Source organism: Phoenix dactylifera, chromosome 16 (assembly GCF_051530095.1).
Source record: "Phoenix dactylifera cultivar Ajwa chromosome 16, Ajwa_hap1_PhDact_Kaust_v1.1, whole genome shotgun sequence".
Classification (NCBI taxonomy): domain Eukaryota; kingdom Viridiplantae; phylum Streptophyta; class Magnoliopsida; order Arecales; family Arecaceae; genus Phoenix; species Phoenix dactylifera.
In genome coordinates, this window is record NC_143205.1 from 8,677,007 (window position 1) to 8,698,852 (window position 21,846).

General features: G+C 41.2%; 1 protein-coding gene across 1 annotated transcript; it reads right to left on the reverse strand.

The window, feature by feature from the left end:
* Positions 1-17,121: 17,121 nt before the first annotated feature.
* On the reverse strand, positions 17,122-19,980 carry LOC103697573 (histone H1-like). Its single transcript, XM_017840702.5, has 3 exons — positions 19,755-19,980; positions 17,852-17,884; positions 17,122-17,746 (listed from the first exon to the last, which is right to left on the reverse strand). Exons 1-3 carry the CDS (start codon positions 19,908-19,910, stop codon positions 17,315-17,317), a joined length of 621 nt encoding a protein of 206 aa, XP_017696191.1. The 5' UTR covers positions 19,911-19,980; the 3' UTR covers positions 17,122-17,314.
* Positions 19,981-21,846: the final 1,866 nt, after the last annotated feature.

Here is a 21,846-nt window from a genome sequence, read left to right on the forward strand (position 1 = left end):
TTCAAGCTTCAAATTTTGGATAAAAGAGGTCTACACCAAAATATTCCAGATACAAGATCAAAAGCAATGACTCATTAATTCTAGTCTCAAGATCTTAAAAATTTTCTTAGCACGACATAAAATTGGGGAACCTAAGATAGTGCAGCGACATCCAAAAAAAATCACAACATTGTGCTTTCATTTATCAAGGCAATCCTACTATACAAGGAAATATATCAATTCTTTTGTTATTAAAACTTGCCAAATCAAAAAGATAATACTTTTGACCAACTTAGAAAAATAATTCAGATCACTACGCTTTCGCTTCACACTCTGATTCAAACCACCAAAATCCTTTGGATTCACTAATAATTTTTGTTCAAAATGATACCTTGTATTATCAATTAAATAGATCCAAAATTTCAATTTTCAAGTAAAGCCCAAAAAGAAACTTTTGATTCTTGTCCCCTAGTCCACCTTGAATACATCCATCTAGATTAACCCTCCAATTAATTGAAACATTCAAAACTATCATATAGGTTAGTTACTATAATGCAAAATGAATTGAATTTTAATTCTCTTTCAACTCAACTAGACGATTCTAAGTCAAACTTCTACAAGTAAAACAGCTAGAAAAATTTTCTCAATGATCCACTAAGTTAGAAGACCTTAAATCAATAGATATGAGTAAAATCATTTCAATCATCTTTTCTAGAGTTTTCTTCATCAAGATCTTTAATATTTATGAAAAATCTTCTATGATAATCATGGAAACCTAAAAAATTCAAATTTTTTATGCAAAACTAGATTTTATCAACAATCTCAACAACGTTGGCAAAAGATCTCTAAATTAACCTATAAGCCCAAACTTTGAATGAAGTTTATTACACATCACATAGTCTCTGATGGACATAAATAAAATCTTTTATTTGGATCCAAAGATGGTGATAAAAATTATTAATGATTCCACCAACATGAATAATACTTTATGATCTCAAATTAAAATCAAATCTTCAATAAGAAAATAACCTTTTTGCAGAATCCCCCAACATATTTTTCTTCTACATGCTAGTTTCATTCATAATCCACATAGAGATTCAAACCTCTAAGAATATTTCAAAAGGATACTATAAAAAAAATCTTTCGTAGTCCCAAATCTTAAATAACTTATTATGAATAAATACTACCTTTCCATTAAAAAAATTACTTTCAGAATTAAGTAATATCGGAATATACCTCCATATCGATTTTTGAGTTTTTAGGTTCACTTAAATAACAAATAATCATAATGCATGATAATATTTCATGGTCAATTCTCTTGCACTTAATTTAGATCCAAATCTAACTAATTATAATTTGATTCCTAGATTGCCCAACCTTCCATCCAGTATCAAACCGTATAAATAAATTTTATCATAATTTCTTGGTAACCTTTTTATACATAATCACAAAGGTTTAATAGAAATTCTTTAAAGTAGCTTACAATGCAATCTACATAGATGTATGTCCCCATATTCCTAGTGTCTACCCACCTACACTTTTCCTATGTCAGATTTTCTTATTTTAAAATTTATCCACTTATGCTTTGATACCATTTTAATTGTCACACCTCCGATCCGAGATCGCGAGCTGGGGGTTGCGTCAATTGCCGTATACTTATAGAAAACTCTTCCCACAAGCATGCAAGATATCTCAATATGATAATACAAATATGCAGTGAAAAAATTTAACTAATAATATGCAAACTTTATTTCTTTAACTAACTCAACTACAATGTCTTACAATTCCATCATTAATCTAAGGCAATACATTATTTTAAATAAACTCTAATTTAAGATAACTTGTGCTATAGTTATTTTAGTCGCTCACCTATATTGAAAATTCTGGTAGGCTAGTTCTCTGAATCTTTAAAAAAAATAAAAAAATTATATAATGAGCTAAACAACCTAGTAACAATATCCTTAGCTAAATCAATCAGGTAATTAGATAGATAATAATTTGTAGAAAATAAGTATATATGCAAACCAAATCTTTCTTAAACTATTAAATTTCGTTTATAAATTTATATTCTTTCAAATACTCAATTCATCTTATCGATCCTGAACTATGACCGCATGTTTTCTGTGGCATAGTCATAACACCGACTAATCTTCTTGCGGTAAGCTGCGCATCATGATGGTAAAGGTTGATACAGGGAAGGCTTATGATTGTGTGCAGTGGAATTCCTTGATCAATGTTCTCAAGCAGTTCAAATTTCATCATATATTTATCCGATGGGTTCAGTCCTGTATCTCATGTCCTGAGTTGGTTTTCTACATTGTGTTTGTTTCGACAGGTAAGTCTCCACTTACTATCTGAACTGGACAAGTCTTGCAGACCTAATTACCAATCATCCCATTTCCGGTAGGGGTGCTAACATGCAAATCATACTCTAACAGCACACAAGGTAGGTCATGTTTTTGTACAAATATCGATGACACAAGAAATATGTAGCACCAGAATCAAACAATATATGAGCATAAATAGAAGCAACCGGTAGTGTACCTGACACCATAGTGTCGGATGCCTAAGCATCCTGCTGAGTCAGTGCGTAAATACGACTCTGTGTGCGCGGTCTCCCCCCTGCCTGATGCTTAGGAGAAGAAGACTGAGCCGACTGAATTGGAGCAGGAAAAGCTTGTACTTGTTGGATCCCTGTGGCTTGGGGCCTCTGAACTGATTGTGATACTTGCCGATTGCGAGGGCACTCTGCTATCTTATGACCCTGTTGGCCACATCTGAAACATGCGCCAGATAATCGTCTACAGAGTTCTGTCTTATGGGCACCTCCACATACTTCATATTTAGACTGGTCTTGTTGAATAGTCTCTCCATAAGATTTCTGCTTTTCTGATTGCCAAGATCTATTACAAGATTTTGCTGTCCTGCTAGAATTCCATCCACTATTGATAATCAACTTTAAAGACCATGCAATAGCATGTATCGTAGCTAGTAGGATAGTGATTACGGGTATCGATCCACAGGGATTGGGGTACAATTGTTTTCGTAAAATATTTGAAAAAGAGAGTTTGTGAAGACTATTGAACTAAATAATTTAAAAGAAATGCAATTAAAATGATATTAGTTGAGAGAGCCTAGGGCAAGAAGTTCACCACTAACATAGCAACAATGATTAATTATATTTTACCTCATTCTTGGACTAACATACAAATTGGCTATAAGCCTAATAAGCATTCATATAGAAATTCACAAAAGCAATTTGGGAATAATCCATCTTCAGTTGGCATGAAATGTCTACCCTAATCTAAGATGGTAGTACACCACATCTTCCTTAAGCATGGACTATCTTATATTTACTTAATGATTATGAAGAACAGTTGTATAAACGTCATACTTAAAATCACAGAATTTAAATATGAGATAAAAAGAATGTTCATTAAGATCGAACAAGTTCATAAAATTTCAAGAACATAAATAAAAAAAATACAAGAACCGTTGTTGCTTGTCAGGGCTTCATCCATCCCTAGTGAAGAGATCAGCCTTCTATGCAATAGGGGATGACAGCAGCAATGCAGAGGACTCCCATCACGGCTACCTCCTTCCTTTCTCCGTCTTCTCCCTCCTCCCCTCTCTCTGACTTCTTTGGAAACTCGGCGACAGGAAGAAGCTCCGTCTCCTCCGAATATGACTCCCCTGAAGAGGAGAACTCCCCTTCTTTTATAGCCTCACCAGCCCCTGTTATTAGTTGGAGGATTTGCTCTTCCGAGTGAGAAGATAAGGGAGAGGAACGGCTTCTATGCGGACGCGGGTGAGACGTGGAGCGAATCATCACGGACGGTTGGATTCTCTGAATAGGAGTGATCCAGAAGACTTTCAGCTGGACTCGGGAGGAGATGGGATGCTGGGAGATACGCATGCGTAACAGGGGAGATTCGCGAGCGGTGGATGGCGATGCAGAAGATTGCTTGGCTTGCATCGCGGGAGGAGTCCGTGGATGATGGAATGGGTCTCGGCTCTGTTCCGAAGCAAGAGAAGACTGTGGATGTTGAGAGGATCTCGGAGGTTGAGTGCGAACGGGAGGAATCCGGAAGAAGATCTGGGAGGAGATCAAATCTGGAAGATGGTTTGATGCCATTTCACCACACGGAAGAGGCTGGAACTTATCTGGATGAGGGGAGTTTGGATTTGGCTAATGGCTGATCCGTGAGATAAGGATGAACTCGGAACAGGGGAACTGGGACGGCTGGGAAAATTCGGAGAAGAAAATCATGGGAGGCAATCGGGATGAGTGTGGGACGTTGGGAGGCCGTAGAAGCTGGGATCTGGCATTGGAAGCTTATCCACGGATGCTGAGAAGTTGATCACGAACGGGAGGAAGTTGTGGACGCATTGTAGGTTGCATTTGGTTGCGATCACTCGAGCGGGGGACGCTGGGATCAATCCGGAAGAAGCTGGGATTTGAGTTTATCCTGTGGATCATGCAGAGGATTTTGGCTCTGTTCCGAAACAGAGCCCGGTTTGTTGGACGCGGAAGGGAGATGGAGTTCATCCGGAATGGGAGGAATGACGTGGGTGATGGAAGATGAGCTCGCATGATGACGCGGATCGCTCGGGATGGCTGGGAGATGAGCCTTGAATCGCAGAAGTGGGGAAGATGAGCTGGGGCGCTGGAAGATTCCATGGACGTTGCTGGGAGAACTCCTTCACAGGTGGAAGCGTTCATGGGAGGGAAGATGTGACGTGGAAGAAGCTTGGACATGGGGTGCACGTAAACGGGAAGAAGAGATTTCCAAGAGATGATCTAATCCGAAAGGAATGATGTGCGAGACTTCATATGTGGACAACTAGGATCAAGCCGAAGGAGGAGGATGCGACTTAGCTCTATTTTGAAGCCGGGGGGGGGGGGGGGGGGGGGGTCTAGGAAAAGATCCATGCACATGGAACAGGGGCTATGGACTTGAAAGGAAAGAGATCTAGAAGTTGGACCGCTAGGATGAAGGCTTGATCCTTGGATGCAGGAGGTGTGTGTGGTTTAGGTTCAGACATCATCCTGATTAGTTCGACTCGATTTGCACACATCGGACTCGACCAATAAATAATTAAATCAAGCTTGAATTACCTCTAATAATTTGTTAAAATGCAATGATGAGGAGAAACACATTTTCTTATGTTTAAATTTAAAATATGTGCATAACAATAATAATAAGTGCTATGTAAAATAGATAAATTTATACATTATTTAGCACTGATCAACTATGAGTATCATCATCTCTGCTCCTCTTCTTTTGTATTCTATCTTTTGTATCTTGGGTTTTCTTCCAGACAATTTCCATATTCTTGGCCCTGTCTACCAGGTCATTATAATTTATTGAGTGCACTGCGGCCAAACCTCGACGTAAGTGAGGCTTCTATCCTTCTTCAAATCAGCTTATCCGGGACTCTGCATGCATGACGAGGGTGGGAGCAAACCGAGATAGCGTGTCAAATTCTGCCTCATACTTATCCACAATCATAGCTCCTTGATTCAGATTGAGAAATTCCCTTTCTAGCTCCCTCAGACGACTAGAGGGGACATACTTGGAGTAGAAGGCTGTACGAAATCTCTGCCAGATAACTGCCTCGTGCTCATATGCCAATGTGCGCTCCACTGACTTCCACCAATGATGAGCTCGGTCTTGAAGCATATAGATGGCAAATCTAACCTTCTCTTCATCAGTGCACTCTATTGCGCTGAAGGCTTTCTCCATTTCATCTATCCAAGCTTCAGCCTCTTAAGGACTAGTGGCGCCTTTAAAAGCTGAAGGAGCCATTTTCTTGAATTCCGCTATACTCCTTCTTTGCTCAGGAGGACCAACATCTTGCTGGACTGTTTGCTGAGGTTGTTGCCTTTGTTGGCGTACTAACTTGATGACCTCCTCAATCAGTTCAAGCACCTGGGTTTGATTTTTGGTGATAGTTTCCGGAGTCATTGTTGATTGATCCTGAGGCCCTGACCTTTGCGATACCTCGCCCGCTTGGTTAGTAGGGACTCTTCCTCGAGAGCCCCTAACCATCTGATTCAGGCTACGGACACAGCGATGCAACATTCTGATTCAGTGATAATATATAAATGTCATAAAATCATCCAAACAGAATAATACGAAATATTTAGCAAAAACAAATGAACATTATCCCCTTGTCTAGTTTCTATCCATCTCTCAACCTTTCCGACAAATCCTAGGAATCCTAAAACTTAGGCTCAAATATAAATGTTTTAGTTACAATCCCTAGTGATCTTAACCTAGCTTTGATACCACCAAATCTGTCACGCCCCGTGCCCAAAGCGAGGCAGACGCCGCACGCCCGCATGGCGGACCGCACAGGTGTGCAAGGCAGCAGATCATATCAAAGCAAATACAGATGCTTAAAACTTATTTAAGTACTAATCATAGATGTTTAAAGATGACATAATTATTTAAGTTGTTCAAAAGCAGTCTTACAAAATTTCAAAATAGCATATGCCAACATAATTCAATGTCCAAGCTAATCTAACTAAAATGCCAATAATTGAAGAAGTCATTAGAAAATCTAACGCACTCTCGAATTCCATGCGATCAAGCCTCTGGATCTGAAAAATAGAGAAAATAAGACAATAAGCTACACTAGCCCAGTAAATAAAAAAATATATTCCAAAGTGGGATCAGAGCATATCAGATAATAAATCAAAACACAAAATATGACTGAAAATTAAATCAAAAATAAGCATATTTTTTTTTGAAATTTATTAAGTATTTTCATAAAAACTCTGATACTAAAGTCTCAACACAAATTGGCTAAGGCCACGTAACCCTGTGGTATAGGTTGCACAAGGTGTTAAATCCACTATTTTTATCTACTGATGGCAGCCGGTGTTACACAAAAGTGCCAAATCCACTATATTTATCCACCGATGGCAGCCGGTGTCCAAATCCACTATTCTAATCACCGATGGCGCGGTGTCGAAATCGGTTCTTCGTAGATTACAAGTCGACAGGTCCAACGTATAATCTTCATTGGCGGGGCCACAACAGAACAGAATAGGTCATAGCCATGCTGAAAATGCATATATATAAAAATAGATTTCATAAAATGCCCAGTCATAGTTTACGGATTTCAGAGCATATAACATAAATTTCAAATCAAATTTAACATGCCAAACCCATTTTACTAAATACAAAATATATTTTAAAATTTAATCCACTAATAATTATTTTACCAAATAATTTGAAAAATGTACTTTGAAGAATTAAGTTACTTACCTCTTCTCGCTTAACTCCTACTTCAGATAAGTAGATCAGGTTCACCTGTTTAAATTTAATTAATTTATTTGTTAATTTCAGAGCTAAGCAAAACCAAAAATAATACTATTGGACAAGGCCCAGTAGGGCCCAGAGTTGGCCCATAATGGGCATGACCCGATAGGGCCCACATCGGATACGACCCAATGGGCCCACGTAGATCTGGCCCAATAGGGCCCCCAAAGTTGGCCTGTAAATGAATTATTTATGCAATAAAATTCATTGGAGGGACTAATACTTAATTATAGGGTACTATTCTATAATAAAACTTGAGTGAAGGGACTAAATAAATATATTTGAAGACCTTTAGGTAATAAATCTTTCCTATAGGAATCAAACATGAATTGCAGAGGACTCTTTTGTGAAATAATATACTGTCAAAGGCTTAACTGCAAAATTTTATTTATTGGACAAACAGGTTCGAGTTTCGAGTCTGAACTAGGTTTCGAATTTTGGGCTTCAGGTCTGAATTGATTTTGGGTTTCGGGTCTGAACTGGGCCCAAGTTGGGCCCACAAAGGGTACTGCTTAAGTGGGCCCAACCAGGATAGATTGGGCCCAAGTTGGGCCTGCAATGGATAGGGCCCAACGTTGGCCCTGTTCAGCCCATGATTGGGCTTCTCCTCCTTCCCCAGCCTTTCCCCCAAATCAAGAAGAAGGGAGCCAGAAGGAGGAGGGAAGGGCCGGCTGGGTGGCCGGCCTAGGCAAGTCGAGGCCGTCACCTAGTCGACGGCCAGCCGACCGTAGTGGCGGCCGGCGGCCGCTGCGGTGGCCGGGGTCGAGAAGCAATCGAGAAGATCTCGGTTTATGGGAGCTTACTAGTGGTGGCAGAGGCGGCGGAAGGAAGATCTCGGCTGCGGTTGCTCGATTCGGCGGTCAAGCGGCAGCGGCAGTGTTTGGTGGGTGCTTCCAACGGCGAAACAAATCTCAAAACATGGGAAAATCGGTGGTGGTGTTTGGCCGGGTGGCACGCCGGCCACTTGGGAAGCAAGAGCAGAGGAAGGAGAGGGAGGAGAGGGAGGAGAGGAAGAGAAGAAGAGAGGGCTCGGAGGTGGTCTTAGGAGGAAGAGGAAAGGGGCTTTATAAACCTATGGTAACAGCTCTTCGCCGCATGAATCGCGGTGGCTGAGCGAAATTCGCGGCCGTGGAGGGAGGGGGGTGCCACGGAATGCCCGCGGCGCCTTCACCCTGATCGCACTCGAAGGAGCTGGAGAGGGTCACAATCACGATCCTCTGCTCTGGCTCCTTCCAAAAGGAGTATGGGACTGAAGTTGGCTGGGGTTGCCGACTTCAACCTCGTATCTCACAGTAAAACCATTTAAAGATTCAGATTTTACCTCATCCTCATGAATCATGAGGTATAAGATTGTTGTTTCTTAGGTTTCTTCTTTTGAATTTGATTCGTGGCTATCACTCTAGGTAGCATCCACTGCTTTCTTCTTTGGCTTTCTCTAAGCTTTCTGCAGTAGTGGGTAGTCTGTTCTATAGTGGCTTAGTTTCTTACTTCATAGCATATAAGCGGCTGCCCTTTTTCTTTTTCTTTACTCTCCTCACTCTTAGCCAAAGGCCTTCTTTTAATTTGTAATGAGGGTCATTTCCTCACCCCCTTCTATACTGTCAGATTTCTTGCTCTCATCTTCTTCTTGAGCATTTGATTGAGAGCGATGATTTTTTTTTCAAAGTTATGCCTCATCGAAAGCTCGTGAGTCATCAGTCAACGCAGCAATTCTTCTAAAGGAAGGGTATTGAGGTTTTTTGCTTCTTGGATAATAGTGACTTTAGCCTCCTATATTCTGGGTAAAAATCTAAAAATTTTTCTCACTAAATCATTATTAGAATATGACTTACCAAGACATTTAAGTCCATTAATAATATTTGTAAACTGAGTAAACATATCAGAAAAAGACTCATTGGACTCCATTTTAAACAATTCATAATTATGTACAAATATATTGATTTTGATTCTTTAACCTGGTTAACGCCTTCGTGAGTTACCTCCAGCCTATTTCAGATTTCTTTAGTAGATAAACAAGTTGAAATTCAATTAAATTCATTAGCATCTAATGAACAATATGAAATATTTATGGCCTTAGCATTAAGCTGAGCCATCTTTTTGTCTAATTTATCTTATTCTCCTTCGAGTTTGGAAAGAGGCAAACCATCAATAATCTTTGTGGGTGTGTGAGGTCCATCAGCTATGACTCTCTTCATGTCATAGTCTAGTGCTTAAATAAAAATGTGCATGCGTGCTTTTCAAAAGGTGTAGTTTGTGCCATTAAACAGAGGAGGTCTATTTGTGGATTGACCCTCAACAATAGAGGTACCAACAAGGGCTGTCATAGATCTTTAACTCATTGACGATTAGGTCTAGACTTAAGTATCAAGCTCTGATACCACTTATTGCCTAGCTATGTAGCCCAAGAGGAGGGGTGAATTGGATTTTTCAAAAATTTTAAGTAGATGCAGTGGAATTAAATACTTGATAGAAGAATATAAACTTTAGTAGTAAACTGATAAGTAAACTGATAAAAGCAAACAAATCAGACAATGCAAATACAAAAGATTTATAATAGTTCAGTGCCAACCCCGCAACTACGTCCACTCTTCAAGACTTTCTTTTTGAAAATTTTATTATAATCTAGAACCCAAATTACAACACAATTATTTTCTGAGTTTGAAATCAAACCCAGTTGATTTTTCTAAGCAATCAACCAAAACCTTCAACCGATTATTTTTCAGGTTCACAACCAACTTATTTGATTTTCTCAAAAAATCAACCAAAATCTACACCAATTATTTTTCGGGTTCACAATCAACCTAATTGATTTTTCAAGCAATCAACTAAAATTGATTTGCAATAGTATGTCGGGGTCGACTCGTTGCAAGCTTGGGATTGACTCTTGAGGTAGCTCAGGATGAAATATTCTGTGCTTGTTTGTGAGCTTCCAAAAAATATTTTTTGGCCTTTTAGAGTTCAACTTCTTGATGTGGAGCTTTAGATAGATCATCTTCATTTGAGAGCAACTGAAAGCTTTCTTCTTGCTTTCTGATATTAATTATTTAAACTTAAAATAATTAGTTAGTGAACTTTTGACTCAACTGTTTAGTTTCATAAAAATCAACCCTTTAGGGTCAACACTTCACGATTACAACCTGATATTTATAAGTTGTCTTAACTAGTAAAATGGATGCTAATATTTATCTTTGGATACTTGTCCTCATTATTGTGTGCTACATAGGCCTCTATTGTCAAAGTAGATATTGCTTCATTTCTTCTCCCATCTAGTGGAAAGACAGGAACTATTGCTCATGTTGGATACTTGTCTTTGTTAAGGTGTGCACATAGCCATCATTGCCATACTTGATGGATAGTGTTATCCTCCTCTCATATCATAGTAGAGAGATCGGTATCACTATTCATTTTTGGATACTTGTTCTTTCTATTGTGTACCACATGGACTACTGTTTCCACCCATGGTAGGTATCTAACTACTACTCTCACATCATGGATAGTGGTAATAGTTGGGTAGCCACCATCCTAGAACTCTGCTCTATTAAGGCCTCATCCCAGGTCGATAACTTTTGCCCTCTGGGTATACATCCTAGTTAATCGGCTTGCACCCTTGGATCTAAATCGATAGGAATATCTGCTTGCAACCTTGGCGTATCGATCTACACCTTTAGCATACCATGCACCCTTGGTATATTGGTCTACATTCTTGGTATTTCCACTTGCTTTAATTTTTTGATACTTGGTCTAAAGTTGGCATCTTTCTAGTAATAATTGGACTAGTAACTGAGCATTTTACTCGATTGTCAAAATACCTCAGCCTATTGGCCGAGTATAACTTGGCTTACCAAACATATATTTCGGCCTACTGGTTTTTATTAAAAGTTAACATCCTTTCAGAACTTCTTGTTTAGCCCACAAAAGATGTTCCTTCTAACAATCTATTATTACTCAGTCTATATTCGTTATGGATGCAGTGTGAACAAAGAGGAAACAGAGCCATTGGAGGAGGATAGCGATGGGATTTTGGGTGGTACGTGGAGAGAACATAAGAGACGTGATCCAAGAAGAAGGCGTAGCTCGGTTTTCCATGCTGACAGAAGTTTTACTTCACAATTTTCATCCTAATTTTAAATTTGCATTGGAAAATTTTTCAAATTTTAATTTTGCATGTCGAAAGTTAACCTATTTAAGGCGCAGTAGGTTGAGCTGGTTGCAGAATGCTGACGTGACGGTTTTTCATTAGTCTAGGTAGAATGTCTAACCAAGAATTTCCAATACGGGAAATATCGATCCTATATGATAATTTTTTTGTTTTAAGATTTTATATGACCCACCAATGCCATTGCTAAAGCATGCCGTTTATAGAGGCGTTGCTTTCTTTAGCCGCTGACTGTCTGCGTTCGATCAACTGTGCACAAGTAGTTTTAAATACAAACACATGCTAAGGCAATGAAGGGGAGGCCAATGAGTCCACAACGCAAGCATCGGAGGGGATGCTAGGTCCATGCGAAGGATCGAGAGGGCGGAGAGGATGCTAGGTTCATGGGGAGGATCTAGAGGGCATCGCGTATGGTAGGAGAAGAAGAAAAAAATGAGAGAGAAGAGGAGAGAGTGGAAGATAGTGGAAGAGCGAAAGTAAATATCTCAAAATTTTGTAATTTTTGATAATGCAAACTGTATAAAAATAAAATAATAACGTATATGGACAATCAAAATTTTAATAAAAATTTATATAAAAATAATATAATAAAATCCGCATAAAATTTTAATTTTAGAATCCAAAAAAATTAATTTTAGGGATCAATAAAAATAAAATCCTTTATGTTTAACCCTAACATAAGTGAATTTAGATTTCTTATTAATAATTATCCTTTGTCAACTACTATCACTATCCTCCATCAGCGGCTAAATCATTCGGTAGAGCAGAGACCATTCTCCAACATTGGCTAAATCAATCGGTGGAGCAGAGGACAGGCAACAATAGGGGTGTTACAGAGACAAGTGGCGGATGCACAAGAAAGGGGCAAAGTGGAGAGCGAAAGGGATAAGTCTGTTTTTTTTTTGGTACAACAGTAGCTTACACGCGACGAGTGTGAGTGCAGCCAACTGAATCAGAAAAGATAAACCAGAGCAAGGGTACAGGAACCAATGCAAGGTCTTCCCAAGCAAAGCCACCAGAGTGGTAGGCTGCGAAGGAAGCCACCCAATTAGCAGCGCTATTCGCTTTCCTGAAGATGTGTAAAGCTCGTGATAGTCCACACTCGGCTAAGAGTCTACGGATGTCCTAGAGCAGCGGTCTGGAATCGACACCCCGACCCCAGATCCACTCGATTACCGTGGCTAAATCACCCTCAAAGAAGATGTGGTCCGCCTTCAGTCTTCGCCTTGCAGAGGTAACACCCTCCCATGCAGCTCTGAGCTCGGTGCAAGCTAAGGATTGTGCAACTCCATAATCACAATCATTTGTAAAAAAAGGTGGTTTGCTGCTGATCCTTTCCCCGACATTGGAAAGACCTGACAAACAATCCTTAGATTGGGAAATGTGCCAGATGGAGGTTTTTCTAATTGTTGTTACCAATCTGCCCTCATGGTTTCTGATGACGAAGCCCGTACCTCCTGATACACCCCCTTGTCAACACTCCTATTGAAGTTCACCTTGAGACAACTAGGGAGTGGGGGCTCCCTTGAGACCAACACGGTTCTGGGCACTGCAAGAGCGAAAGAGGGGCCCCAGATTTCTCTGGCTATCCAAAGGGACGATGGTGTGGTGGGGCAGAGGACCTCCACAGCCTAGAGAAGTGCCCTATTCACCACCTGTCTCGAATGTACACTAATGTTCTCGAAGATCCGGACGCTCCTATCTAGCCAACAGTGATAGGCTAGGTAGGCAGCCCTGACTCCTGACTCCTCCCACCCCAGACATTGCGCAGAAGTCTACAGGAATTGCAGCAAGTCCTCAGGAGCCATCCACCGTCGCTGAGGGTCGTGGGGGCTCTTAACAGCCCCCCTGATCTAAGCAACTCTCGGGCAACCGAACAGGACATGAAAAACAGACTCCTCTTTACCTGGGCAGTCTGCACGGTTTGGGGAGAAGCTCATCCCTCATCGAGCTAGGAGGCTTCTAGTAGGTAGGCACCCCCATGCCACCTTTCAGACAAATAGGGCAACTTGTGGATGGATGCGAAGCCTCCAGATCCAATCCCCATTAATTTGTCGAGCCGGAGACCTCCTGACCACCAGAAGTAAATCCAGGGCCCTCACCATTGACCTTTTGGTCATGCTCCAGACTCTCCTATCCTCAGTCACACTAGCAGAAATCGGCAAGAATAAGACTCGCTCAACTAGCCTATCCTCAAAAGCCCGTCGGACGAGGTCCTCGTCCCATGTTCGTCGGCTAGGAGCACATACTTTGCGCCCCTTCAGAAGTTTCCCATCAATTAAGTTGGGCTAGCTGCTCAATGGCATCGCAAATAACCAACTATCCTCTAGGATGTCAATGGCCTGCCTGTCCTCGATCTCCCATCTGATCTCCGGCAGTACCACTGAGGCACGGACATAGATCTCTTTCCAGATGAATGAGTTGCAATGCCCTGTGCGAAACTCTATCAAATCTGCCAGATCTCCATTTGTTTATTGTGAATCCGTTCGACATATATGCCTTCATTCGGGGCCATCCAAAAAGCAGAGAAATGAAGAAGTGACGTCCAAGCCCGTGGTCGCAATGTCGCCTCCACGCAAGCCCTCGGTCACCGAGCCGACCTCTTCCGCTCGGAAGGACACAACCCCGGCCAGCCTTCCGAGTTCTACCCCTGCTACCACAAAGATCACTGCCCAGCCACCGCTCGAGGGTACCCCCGCTCCCCAACTGAGCAAAATGGAGCAAATTCTTTTTTCTTCCCTAAATCTTGGATTTTGAAGTTGGTAAAGACCCACCCCTTGTTTAAGTCAGAATGAGTCCCCGAGACATTGGCTTCCGCCAACAGTGAACTATTCTCATCAAAGTGCCCCAAAGACTCTCCGACTCCAAAAAAAATCTGGCTGCCAGCCTAGTCGAGAGTATCTCTCGTCACTCGGTCATGGAGTAAATCCCTAACCTCCCGCTGCTAGTCGCCTGACAAACAATATCCCATGCTATAAGGTAAACTCCCCTGCTGCCTCCCTGTTGCCCCTAGAGAAAGCTTCTGAACTATCGCTCCAGACACCGCAATACCACAACACACACCAAGGTATGGAAAAATAGGTAAACATGGATCGAACTCAAGACTGACCTAACCAATCTGCCTCCCCACCTACCAACTTTCCAACTTGCACCTGATGCCCTATTCTATAGAAGTGTTGGGGGAGGGTATTGACCCATCTAAAGCGAAGTGCGGGGGAAAAAGACAATTAGGGTCCAGTGGTGTTCTTTTCTCCCATCCGAATCCAACCATACACTTCAAATTTCAGTCGCGCTATTCTGGATAACCGATGGCTTGAATTGATAAGCTGAGCGTATCGTCGATGAACAATGGTTTTTTTTTATTGTTATTTTATTCCTCTGCTCAAATAAAAAAAGTTAGTATGGCTACGTATACACGAAGCAGGGGCGACCCAATGCATTTGGAGGCCTAAGGCGAACTCACTAAAGGAGGCATTTTTTTAAAAAAATAAAATAAAAATTAATAAGTGTAAAATACTTTAAAAATTTATTCAAAAATATGTGGAATGTCATATGCCCGTTAAACCTACGAATACTTTTAACAACCAACAAAATCCAAGTTAAGAAACCCTACAAATATCACTTATACAGCAGGTTCTCTGTTTTCCGAATCAATAATAATGCAACCATGCGTCTGTGTTTGTGTGCTATATTTATACTCAAAGGGAAACACTTTATAGTTTTTTCTTTGAATAATGCTAGCTTGATTTGGATCGCTTGTAATTGAAGATGTAAAGCTGGACACTATTAGTCTGATGAGAGTCTCTTCTCATTGTTAATGGATGCAGCATCTATATGTCTATGCTGTGCTCGTGTTTGAAGCAATGGCCACCTTTGTGTGTCAGATCTCTGTGCTCTCCCTCATTGCAATTTTTGGGGCAGCAACTACTGCAATGGTACAGTTCAGTATTTTTAGTCTCTCTTTTGACATCTTGTAGCATCAGTGCAGCTGATTTTAGAAACATGATTCACATTTTAAGTCTTTCCTGTGTTCATGTTTTGTTAGGAAACTACAGCGAGGAAGGCAGTCACACTACTGCTATCTTATCTGATATTCACAAAGTCATTGACAGGGCAGCACAGCACCGGGCTTTTACTGATCTCCATGGGGATCATCTTGAAACTTCTTCCAGAATACAAAGACCCTATTCCTCGTAAATTCAAACAGCAGCAGCAGCAACAGCAGCAAGGATCTCGAGAACAAGAAGAAGAAAAGAGGCCCTTGGTTTGAAGTTGTATAGATATTTGCTTTGTGATCTTGTTCTCTGGTTCATTTTAGGAGTGTAATTTCCAGGCGTGGTTGTTTTATTGTTTATTGTTTTATTTTTTTTCCCTCCTTTCTTCTATATGGAGAATTTCCGAAAGTTGCATGATTTTCATGGATAACAACGGGATGATCGGCCGTAAAATGTTCTTTTTTCATTCAGAGGCTGGTTGCCAAATTCAATCTCTTGAGTCTAATTTTGCTCCTCTAGAAAGATCAGTTATTTCAAGCATTACCTACCCGAGGGGAAACAACAAAAAAGCTGGATATGTGTAAAAAACAATTAAATAAACCCCAAGACCTCTATAATTTTCCTTCCCGCTACAAAACAAAACAGAGGAAGAGAACCATTGAGGTATTGAACCAATATACTGAATCAGAATAAATTAACAAAAATAAATAACCCATCAGGCGGAAGAGAACAGAACACCTATAGCAAAAAAAAGAAAACAGAACACTCTAAAGAGTAAAGGCGGAAGCTCACCTCCGGCATGGATGGAGCCTGAAGGGCTGGGCCGACTGCCGAGAAGGAGAAGAGACGCTGTCCGGCGACGCCGCCTCCTTGATTCGGTGATTCCCTCATCACTCTCTTTGGCGAACGACTGCCGAGGACGGCGAACAGGCGATGGACCGCGGACGGAACTCGGAAGAACTAGGGAGTAAGGAAGAACTAGGAATTAGCTGATTAGGGAAGGAAGAACCGAAGAAGAGTAAGGAGGAACTAGGGATTAGCAGGAAGAACCGAAGAAGAGTAAGGAGAAACTAGGGATTAGCCGATTAGGAAAGGAAGAATGAAGAAGAATTTAGAATTTAAAGTTTTAAACTCTTCGCCGAAGAAGAGTCTTCGGCCGAGCCAAGCTGCCAAGGACAGCGGATGGAGTCTTGGAAAAGACGGGCTATCAGCTATGGATCGTAGGGGCGTAGGGCTCTATAGCCCTGTTGTCCGTTGCCCGTTGGCCACCAGGCCAAACCTGGATGCCTGGCAGGCGGCAGCTAATCTATGAATCCTATGATGGGCAGCGGCAGGCTGGAGCAGCTCGTAGGCCTCCGACGAGCTTCGGCGATGGCGATCCCAAACAGAAGCATGCAGAGTGGAGGCCTTCCTTTGGGTCGCTTAAGACTTGGGCCAGCCCAGACACGAAGCGGTCACGAAATGGACTTCGGCTTGCGTTTGTCGAGTCCACAAACTACATCGGTCCGTAGTCACCCATGCAGAAAGTTTCTCTCGAGAACAAATAATCAAATAAACAAATAAAAACGCAGCAGATTCTGCCACAGTTGCATTGCCCACAGTGATGACCATCCCAAACCCCGTGGGAACATCAAGCTACACAGTATCAAAAGGAACAAACTTTCACAGAACCCATATTATTGAGGTTCCATTATCATTCGTCACGAGATCGGTCAGAGAAGATAAGCGTATCCTACAAGAAGGCAAAAACTCTCAGCGATGACAGCCAAAATATACAGACGAAGTACATAGGAAACTAAACCAAGGATTTATACAACGTTGAACGGAGTCCCAGAGATCATCCATCTCCACCATCATACAGCAGCCTTCCTGGCCTTCTTTGCAGCAGGGGACTTGATGGACTTGGGTTGCTTCGGCTTTGCAGGGGTGGCCTTCTTCGTCTTATTAACCCCAGGCTTCTTAGCCTTTGTAGGCTTCGGAGACTTCTTTGCAGCGGCAGCAGGGGCCTTCCTCTTAGCCGCAGCAGAGACAGCCTCATTCACCGGCTTCTTCTTTTCCTTCGCCGGCTTCTTCTTCTCCTCCTCCTTCCCGGTCTCCGATAGCTTGAAGGAGGCCTTCACCTTCACAAGCTTGCCCTTGGCAGTGAAATTCCTCAATTGGATGGCCAACACCTTCTTATAATTCGCCGGTAGGACCCCTTTCTGCTTCTCCTCCATGTGCTTGGCAATGGCATAGGGACTGGAGCCAGTCTTCTCGTTGAGCGCCAAGATCGCATCTTTGATCATCTAAAACAATTAACAACCAAAACCGAGAACAAATCGGCAATCATAATCAAATTTCTTTGAACATAGAAATCATCAAATTGGAGACAGAAAGAATAAATTTCAAACCTGGAAATAAGGAGGGTGGGAAGGGACAGCGGACTTGAAAGCAGGGGCGGCCCAAGCCTTAGGCGACTGAGGCGGTCGCCTAAGGCCTCGGCCCAAAGGAAGGCCTCCGGGAGTCTCCTATGAGCCAGCATAGCTGCCTACGAACCGAGTCGAAGTCGGAACTCGGAAGCTTACGAGCTGCTCCAGCATGGCAGCATAGCTGCCTGCTGCCTACGAGGCTACGATCCAGATGTCTTAGCCCGTTCTCTGTCCTCCTGCCGGCTGCCGTCCATAGCCCATAGGACCACCATAACCCGTCTTCTCCATCCGCCGTAGTCACTAGAATCCCAGTCTTCCCAGATAACCAGAATCCGGGGCCCTCTAAAGTTCTAAACTCTTCTTCTTCAATCTTCGGTTCTTCCTTCCTGTTCCTACTATCTAGTTCTTCGGTTCACAGTTCACTTCCTCCTCCATCCTCCTTAGTTCTTCACTTCTTCCGTCCTTCGCCCGTTCGCCGTCCTCTCCAGCCTCTAGGTGGCAGGTGCTCTTCAGATATTTCCCTGTAAAGACTTCAGTACATGCTTTCCTTATTGTGCTACAGTAACCCAAGTTCCTTGATTAACTTGTTTCATGTTTATGAAGTTCAAGGTTTTTTGTTTTTTTTTTGTTTGAATTTCATATGCATGTACTGGTGGTATCGGAATGCCTGTTGGACTTTTTTGGAGCTTGTTATCTGTTAAGTTGTTGTCCCCGTTTAGTAGTTTTGATGGCACGCCATCTGTTTGATAGTTTGACTGTGAGGATTTGGAGCTTGTTATCTATTAAGCTGTTATCCCCATTCAGTAGTTTTGATGCCACACCATCTGTTTGACAGTTTGACTGTGAGGATTTGGAGCTTGTTATCTGTTAAGCTGTTATCCCTGTTTAGTAGTTTTGAAGGCACGCCATCTGTTTGACAGTTTGACTGTGAGGATTTGGAGCTTGTATGAACATGTGAATGTGATGTTATCCTCGCTGTTCTTTATGAACCAAAAAATAGAATGCTAGCTTTGGAGAAAGTAAAGAGCTTCATAGGTTATGATGTTGGTTTTTCGTCATAATATAAATTGCTACTGCCACTCAGGCAATACTAATGCAGATCCAACAAGAAGGTCCTTGCTGATTGAGAATCTAGCTAAAGCTCCCAAAGTTCCTAATTACTCTAGATTTCACTTAGAAATTAGGACCTTAATCTTCATCCACACATTAGCAGCTTCAGCCATTATTTGACACTATGATTATTGTCATATATTCAATAGGTTCTGCAATTGCAGTTAAAACAATTCTTCTAGGTTATAGCAAAATATTTGTTCCAGTTTTGGTTTGTAGTTCTGACTTGCTTATCTTGTTTAGGTTTCTTTAAGGCCCAGTACTTTGTCATCTAAATTTGGATTGTGGTGCACTGTGATTTATTAACTTCTAGTTATGAAAGCCTGCTATCATTTAATGACTTCACATTTTGTTAATGAATCCTCTCATTTGTTAAGGTTCAAATATCATCAATATTGTAAGATTCTTCTGTTGCACTTACAATCTGTTAAAGATTCTTCAAATATCATCAATATTGTAAGGTTCAAACAATCTGTTAATTTCTTCTAGAGTGCTAGTCTGCTCTTTCTTTTAAAGAATGTTATCCTTTCTATGTTACAGTTATAACGGGTTGCAAATGTGCTTGTAACTCGTATTGCCAAATTTTGTAGAATTAATTGTAGTTGGTAGAATTAAGTTTGGTTGGTAATTTTGCATCTCAAAAAGCTTGAAGAATTTTTTTTAAATAAGATTTTAAAGTATTTTACACTTATTAAAAAAAAAATTTATTTTTTTTTAAAAAAGGCCTTTTTTAGTGAGTTCGCCTTAGGCCTCCAAATGCATTGGGCCGCCCCTGCTTGAAAGCCTTGGGCTCCTTCTCCTTAGAGGCTTTCGCAGCTCGGGGCTTCTTCTCCTTCAACGGCTTCTCCTCGCTGGGCTTGGGCTCCGGCGAGACCTCCGCCGGCGGCTCGGCGGGGAGTGCCTGATCATCGGCTACTTCGGCGGTCGACATATGTCAGGCGACGAGACTTACCACAAAAACGAACGCCCCTTGGATCGCTGGAATGGAGAAAGGGAGGAATGCGATGGGATTTTATCTGGGGGGACAGGATCTGGTGAGGAAGTAGCTATGTGATTGGATGCAACGGAGGCACACGGATCGACCATCTTCGTGGTATGAATCGAGGCCGTCCATTTTGGCGGCTTAGGTAGGGGGAAGATTTCTTTCTTTTTGTAGCAGGATTATGGAATTTATCGGGGATCTAGAGGGCATGGGAGATCTGTTTGTGTTTTTGGCAAGCACTTTGAGGGCTGTCATTCCGCTCGGGAATGGGGTTATGCTATGAAAGGTCATTATATCAGATTGATGATTGGGAGAAGAACCTAGGGAAAGTGGAATGAGTGAGAATAGTCATGTATTTGGATGGGATTTTGGGTTCCAAAGGGAAGCCATGTTTATGTAATGGAGAAAAAAAATTAAAGAGGAAAATGTTTGCCAGAGATCATGCTATTCGATTGATAAGCCCAACTCTAATATAATATTTTAAATAAAATAAATTTTTAATGGAGAGTAAACAAAAATAGTATTAGGCATGTATCTACAAAAATAGTATTAGGCATGTATCTACATCCAAGTTGAGCCTCATCTTCATCCAAGCCCGGTCCGAAATTTTTTAGACTTTTGCTAGATTTAAACTCAAAAATATTTTAGAAATGCATGTCTGAGCCTGATCCGGGCTTAGACCCAAACACAACCTAAAATGTAACCGGACGGACCTAATTTAAGCCTGTTTAGGCTAAAAGGCAAGGCTGATCCCAAATTGGTCCCTGTGGCCTTAATTACCAATAGTTCCAAAATGCAAAATTGCACTTTATTCATCCTTTAAGGCTCAGACGCCAACCAACTGCAAACCCAAGGAAAAAGCTCATTACAAATTTGGCGCCACCTAGCAACCCACACATAGTGCTATCATGTGGCTTCAAAGAATTGAACCCATTCTTGGTACTCCCGTAAATCATATACAACACCGAAGTTTCGTAAATGCACAAAGCCAACTAGTTTTTTAAAGTCCCAGGAGAACTGCTGTAACTTTTCATTTTAAATTTAAAATTTGAAGCAATAACATACAGCAACCAGTCACAATACACATTGCAGCAACCTGTCGGGACAAATTTGGAATCCAAATTTGGAATCCAAGATGGGAGATAAATTGGGTTTTTCAAAATCCTTCGAGTATGTGCAGTGGAAAAATAATTTTTTAGTATATGTGTCATGAGATAACAAATATATGCAGCTAATTAACTAATGTATGAATGCAACAAATAATGCAATTAATAGCATCGCAAACATAAAGTTTTATAGTAGTTTGGTGTCAGATCTAGCACCTTCATATACTCCCCAAGGCACCCCATCCTTAAGAACTTCAATCCACTATTAATATTTCCAAGAGCACAAATGTTGAATACCACCGACCACAATCTCTCGCTTATCCCAAGCTAGTTACTCAGTTTCACAAGCACGGATGAGCCTTTACAATCCGTTTTAAAAGCACGGATCATCTATCCCCAAGTTTCAACACACTTAGAAACTTATCACCCATAAATATAAAGAAATATAACAAATAAATAATAAATATAATGAATGCTTCTAAATGAGCTGAAATGAGCCAATCAAGCATGTTTGATTTGTTGGAGGAAGGACTTCTAGAAGCATACTTCAAATGAAAATCTTTAAATTATGCTCTTGAAATGGTTGGTAAAGAGTATCAATTTAGACTTCGAGCTCTCTCTTATATTTCTTTCAAATTCTTTAACCTCTTTGATTTCTCTTACTCTGCAATTGAATGTGGAATTACTTATATATCCACTAATGGCCGGAAGAGTTGTTTTTACCATTAAAGGGATGAAACTAGTCATTGGGGAGCTTTCAATATGAATTGTGCTTGCTA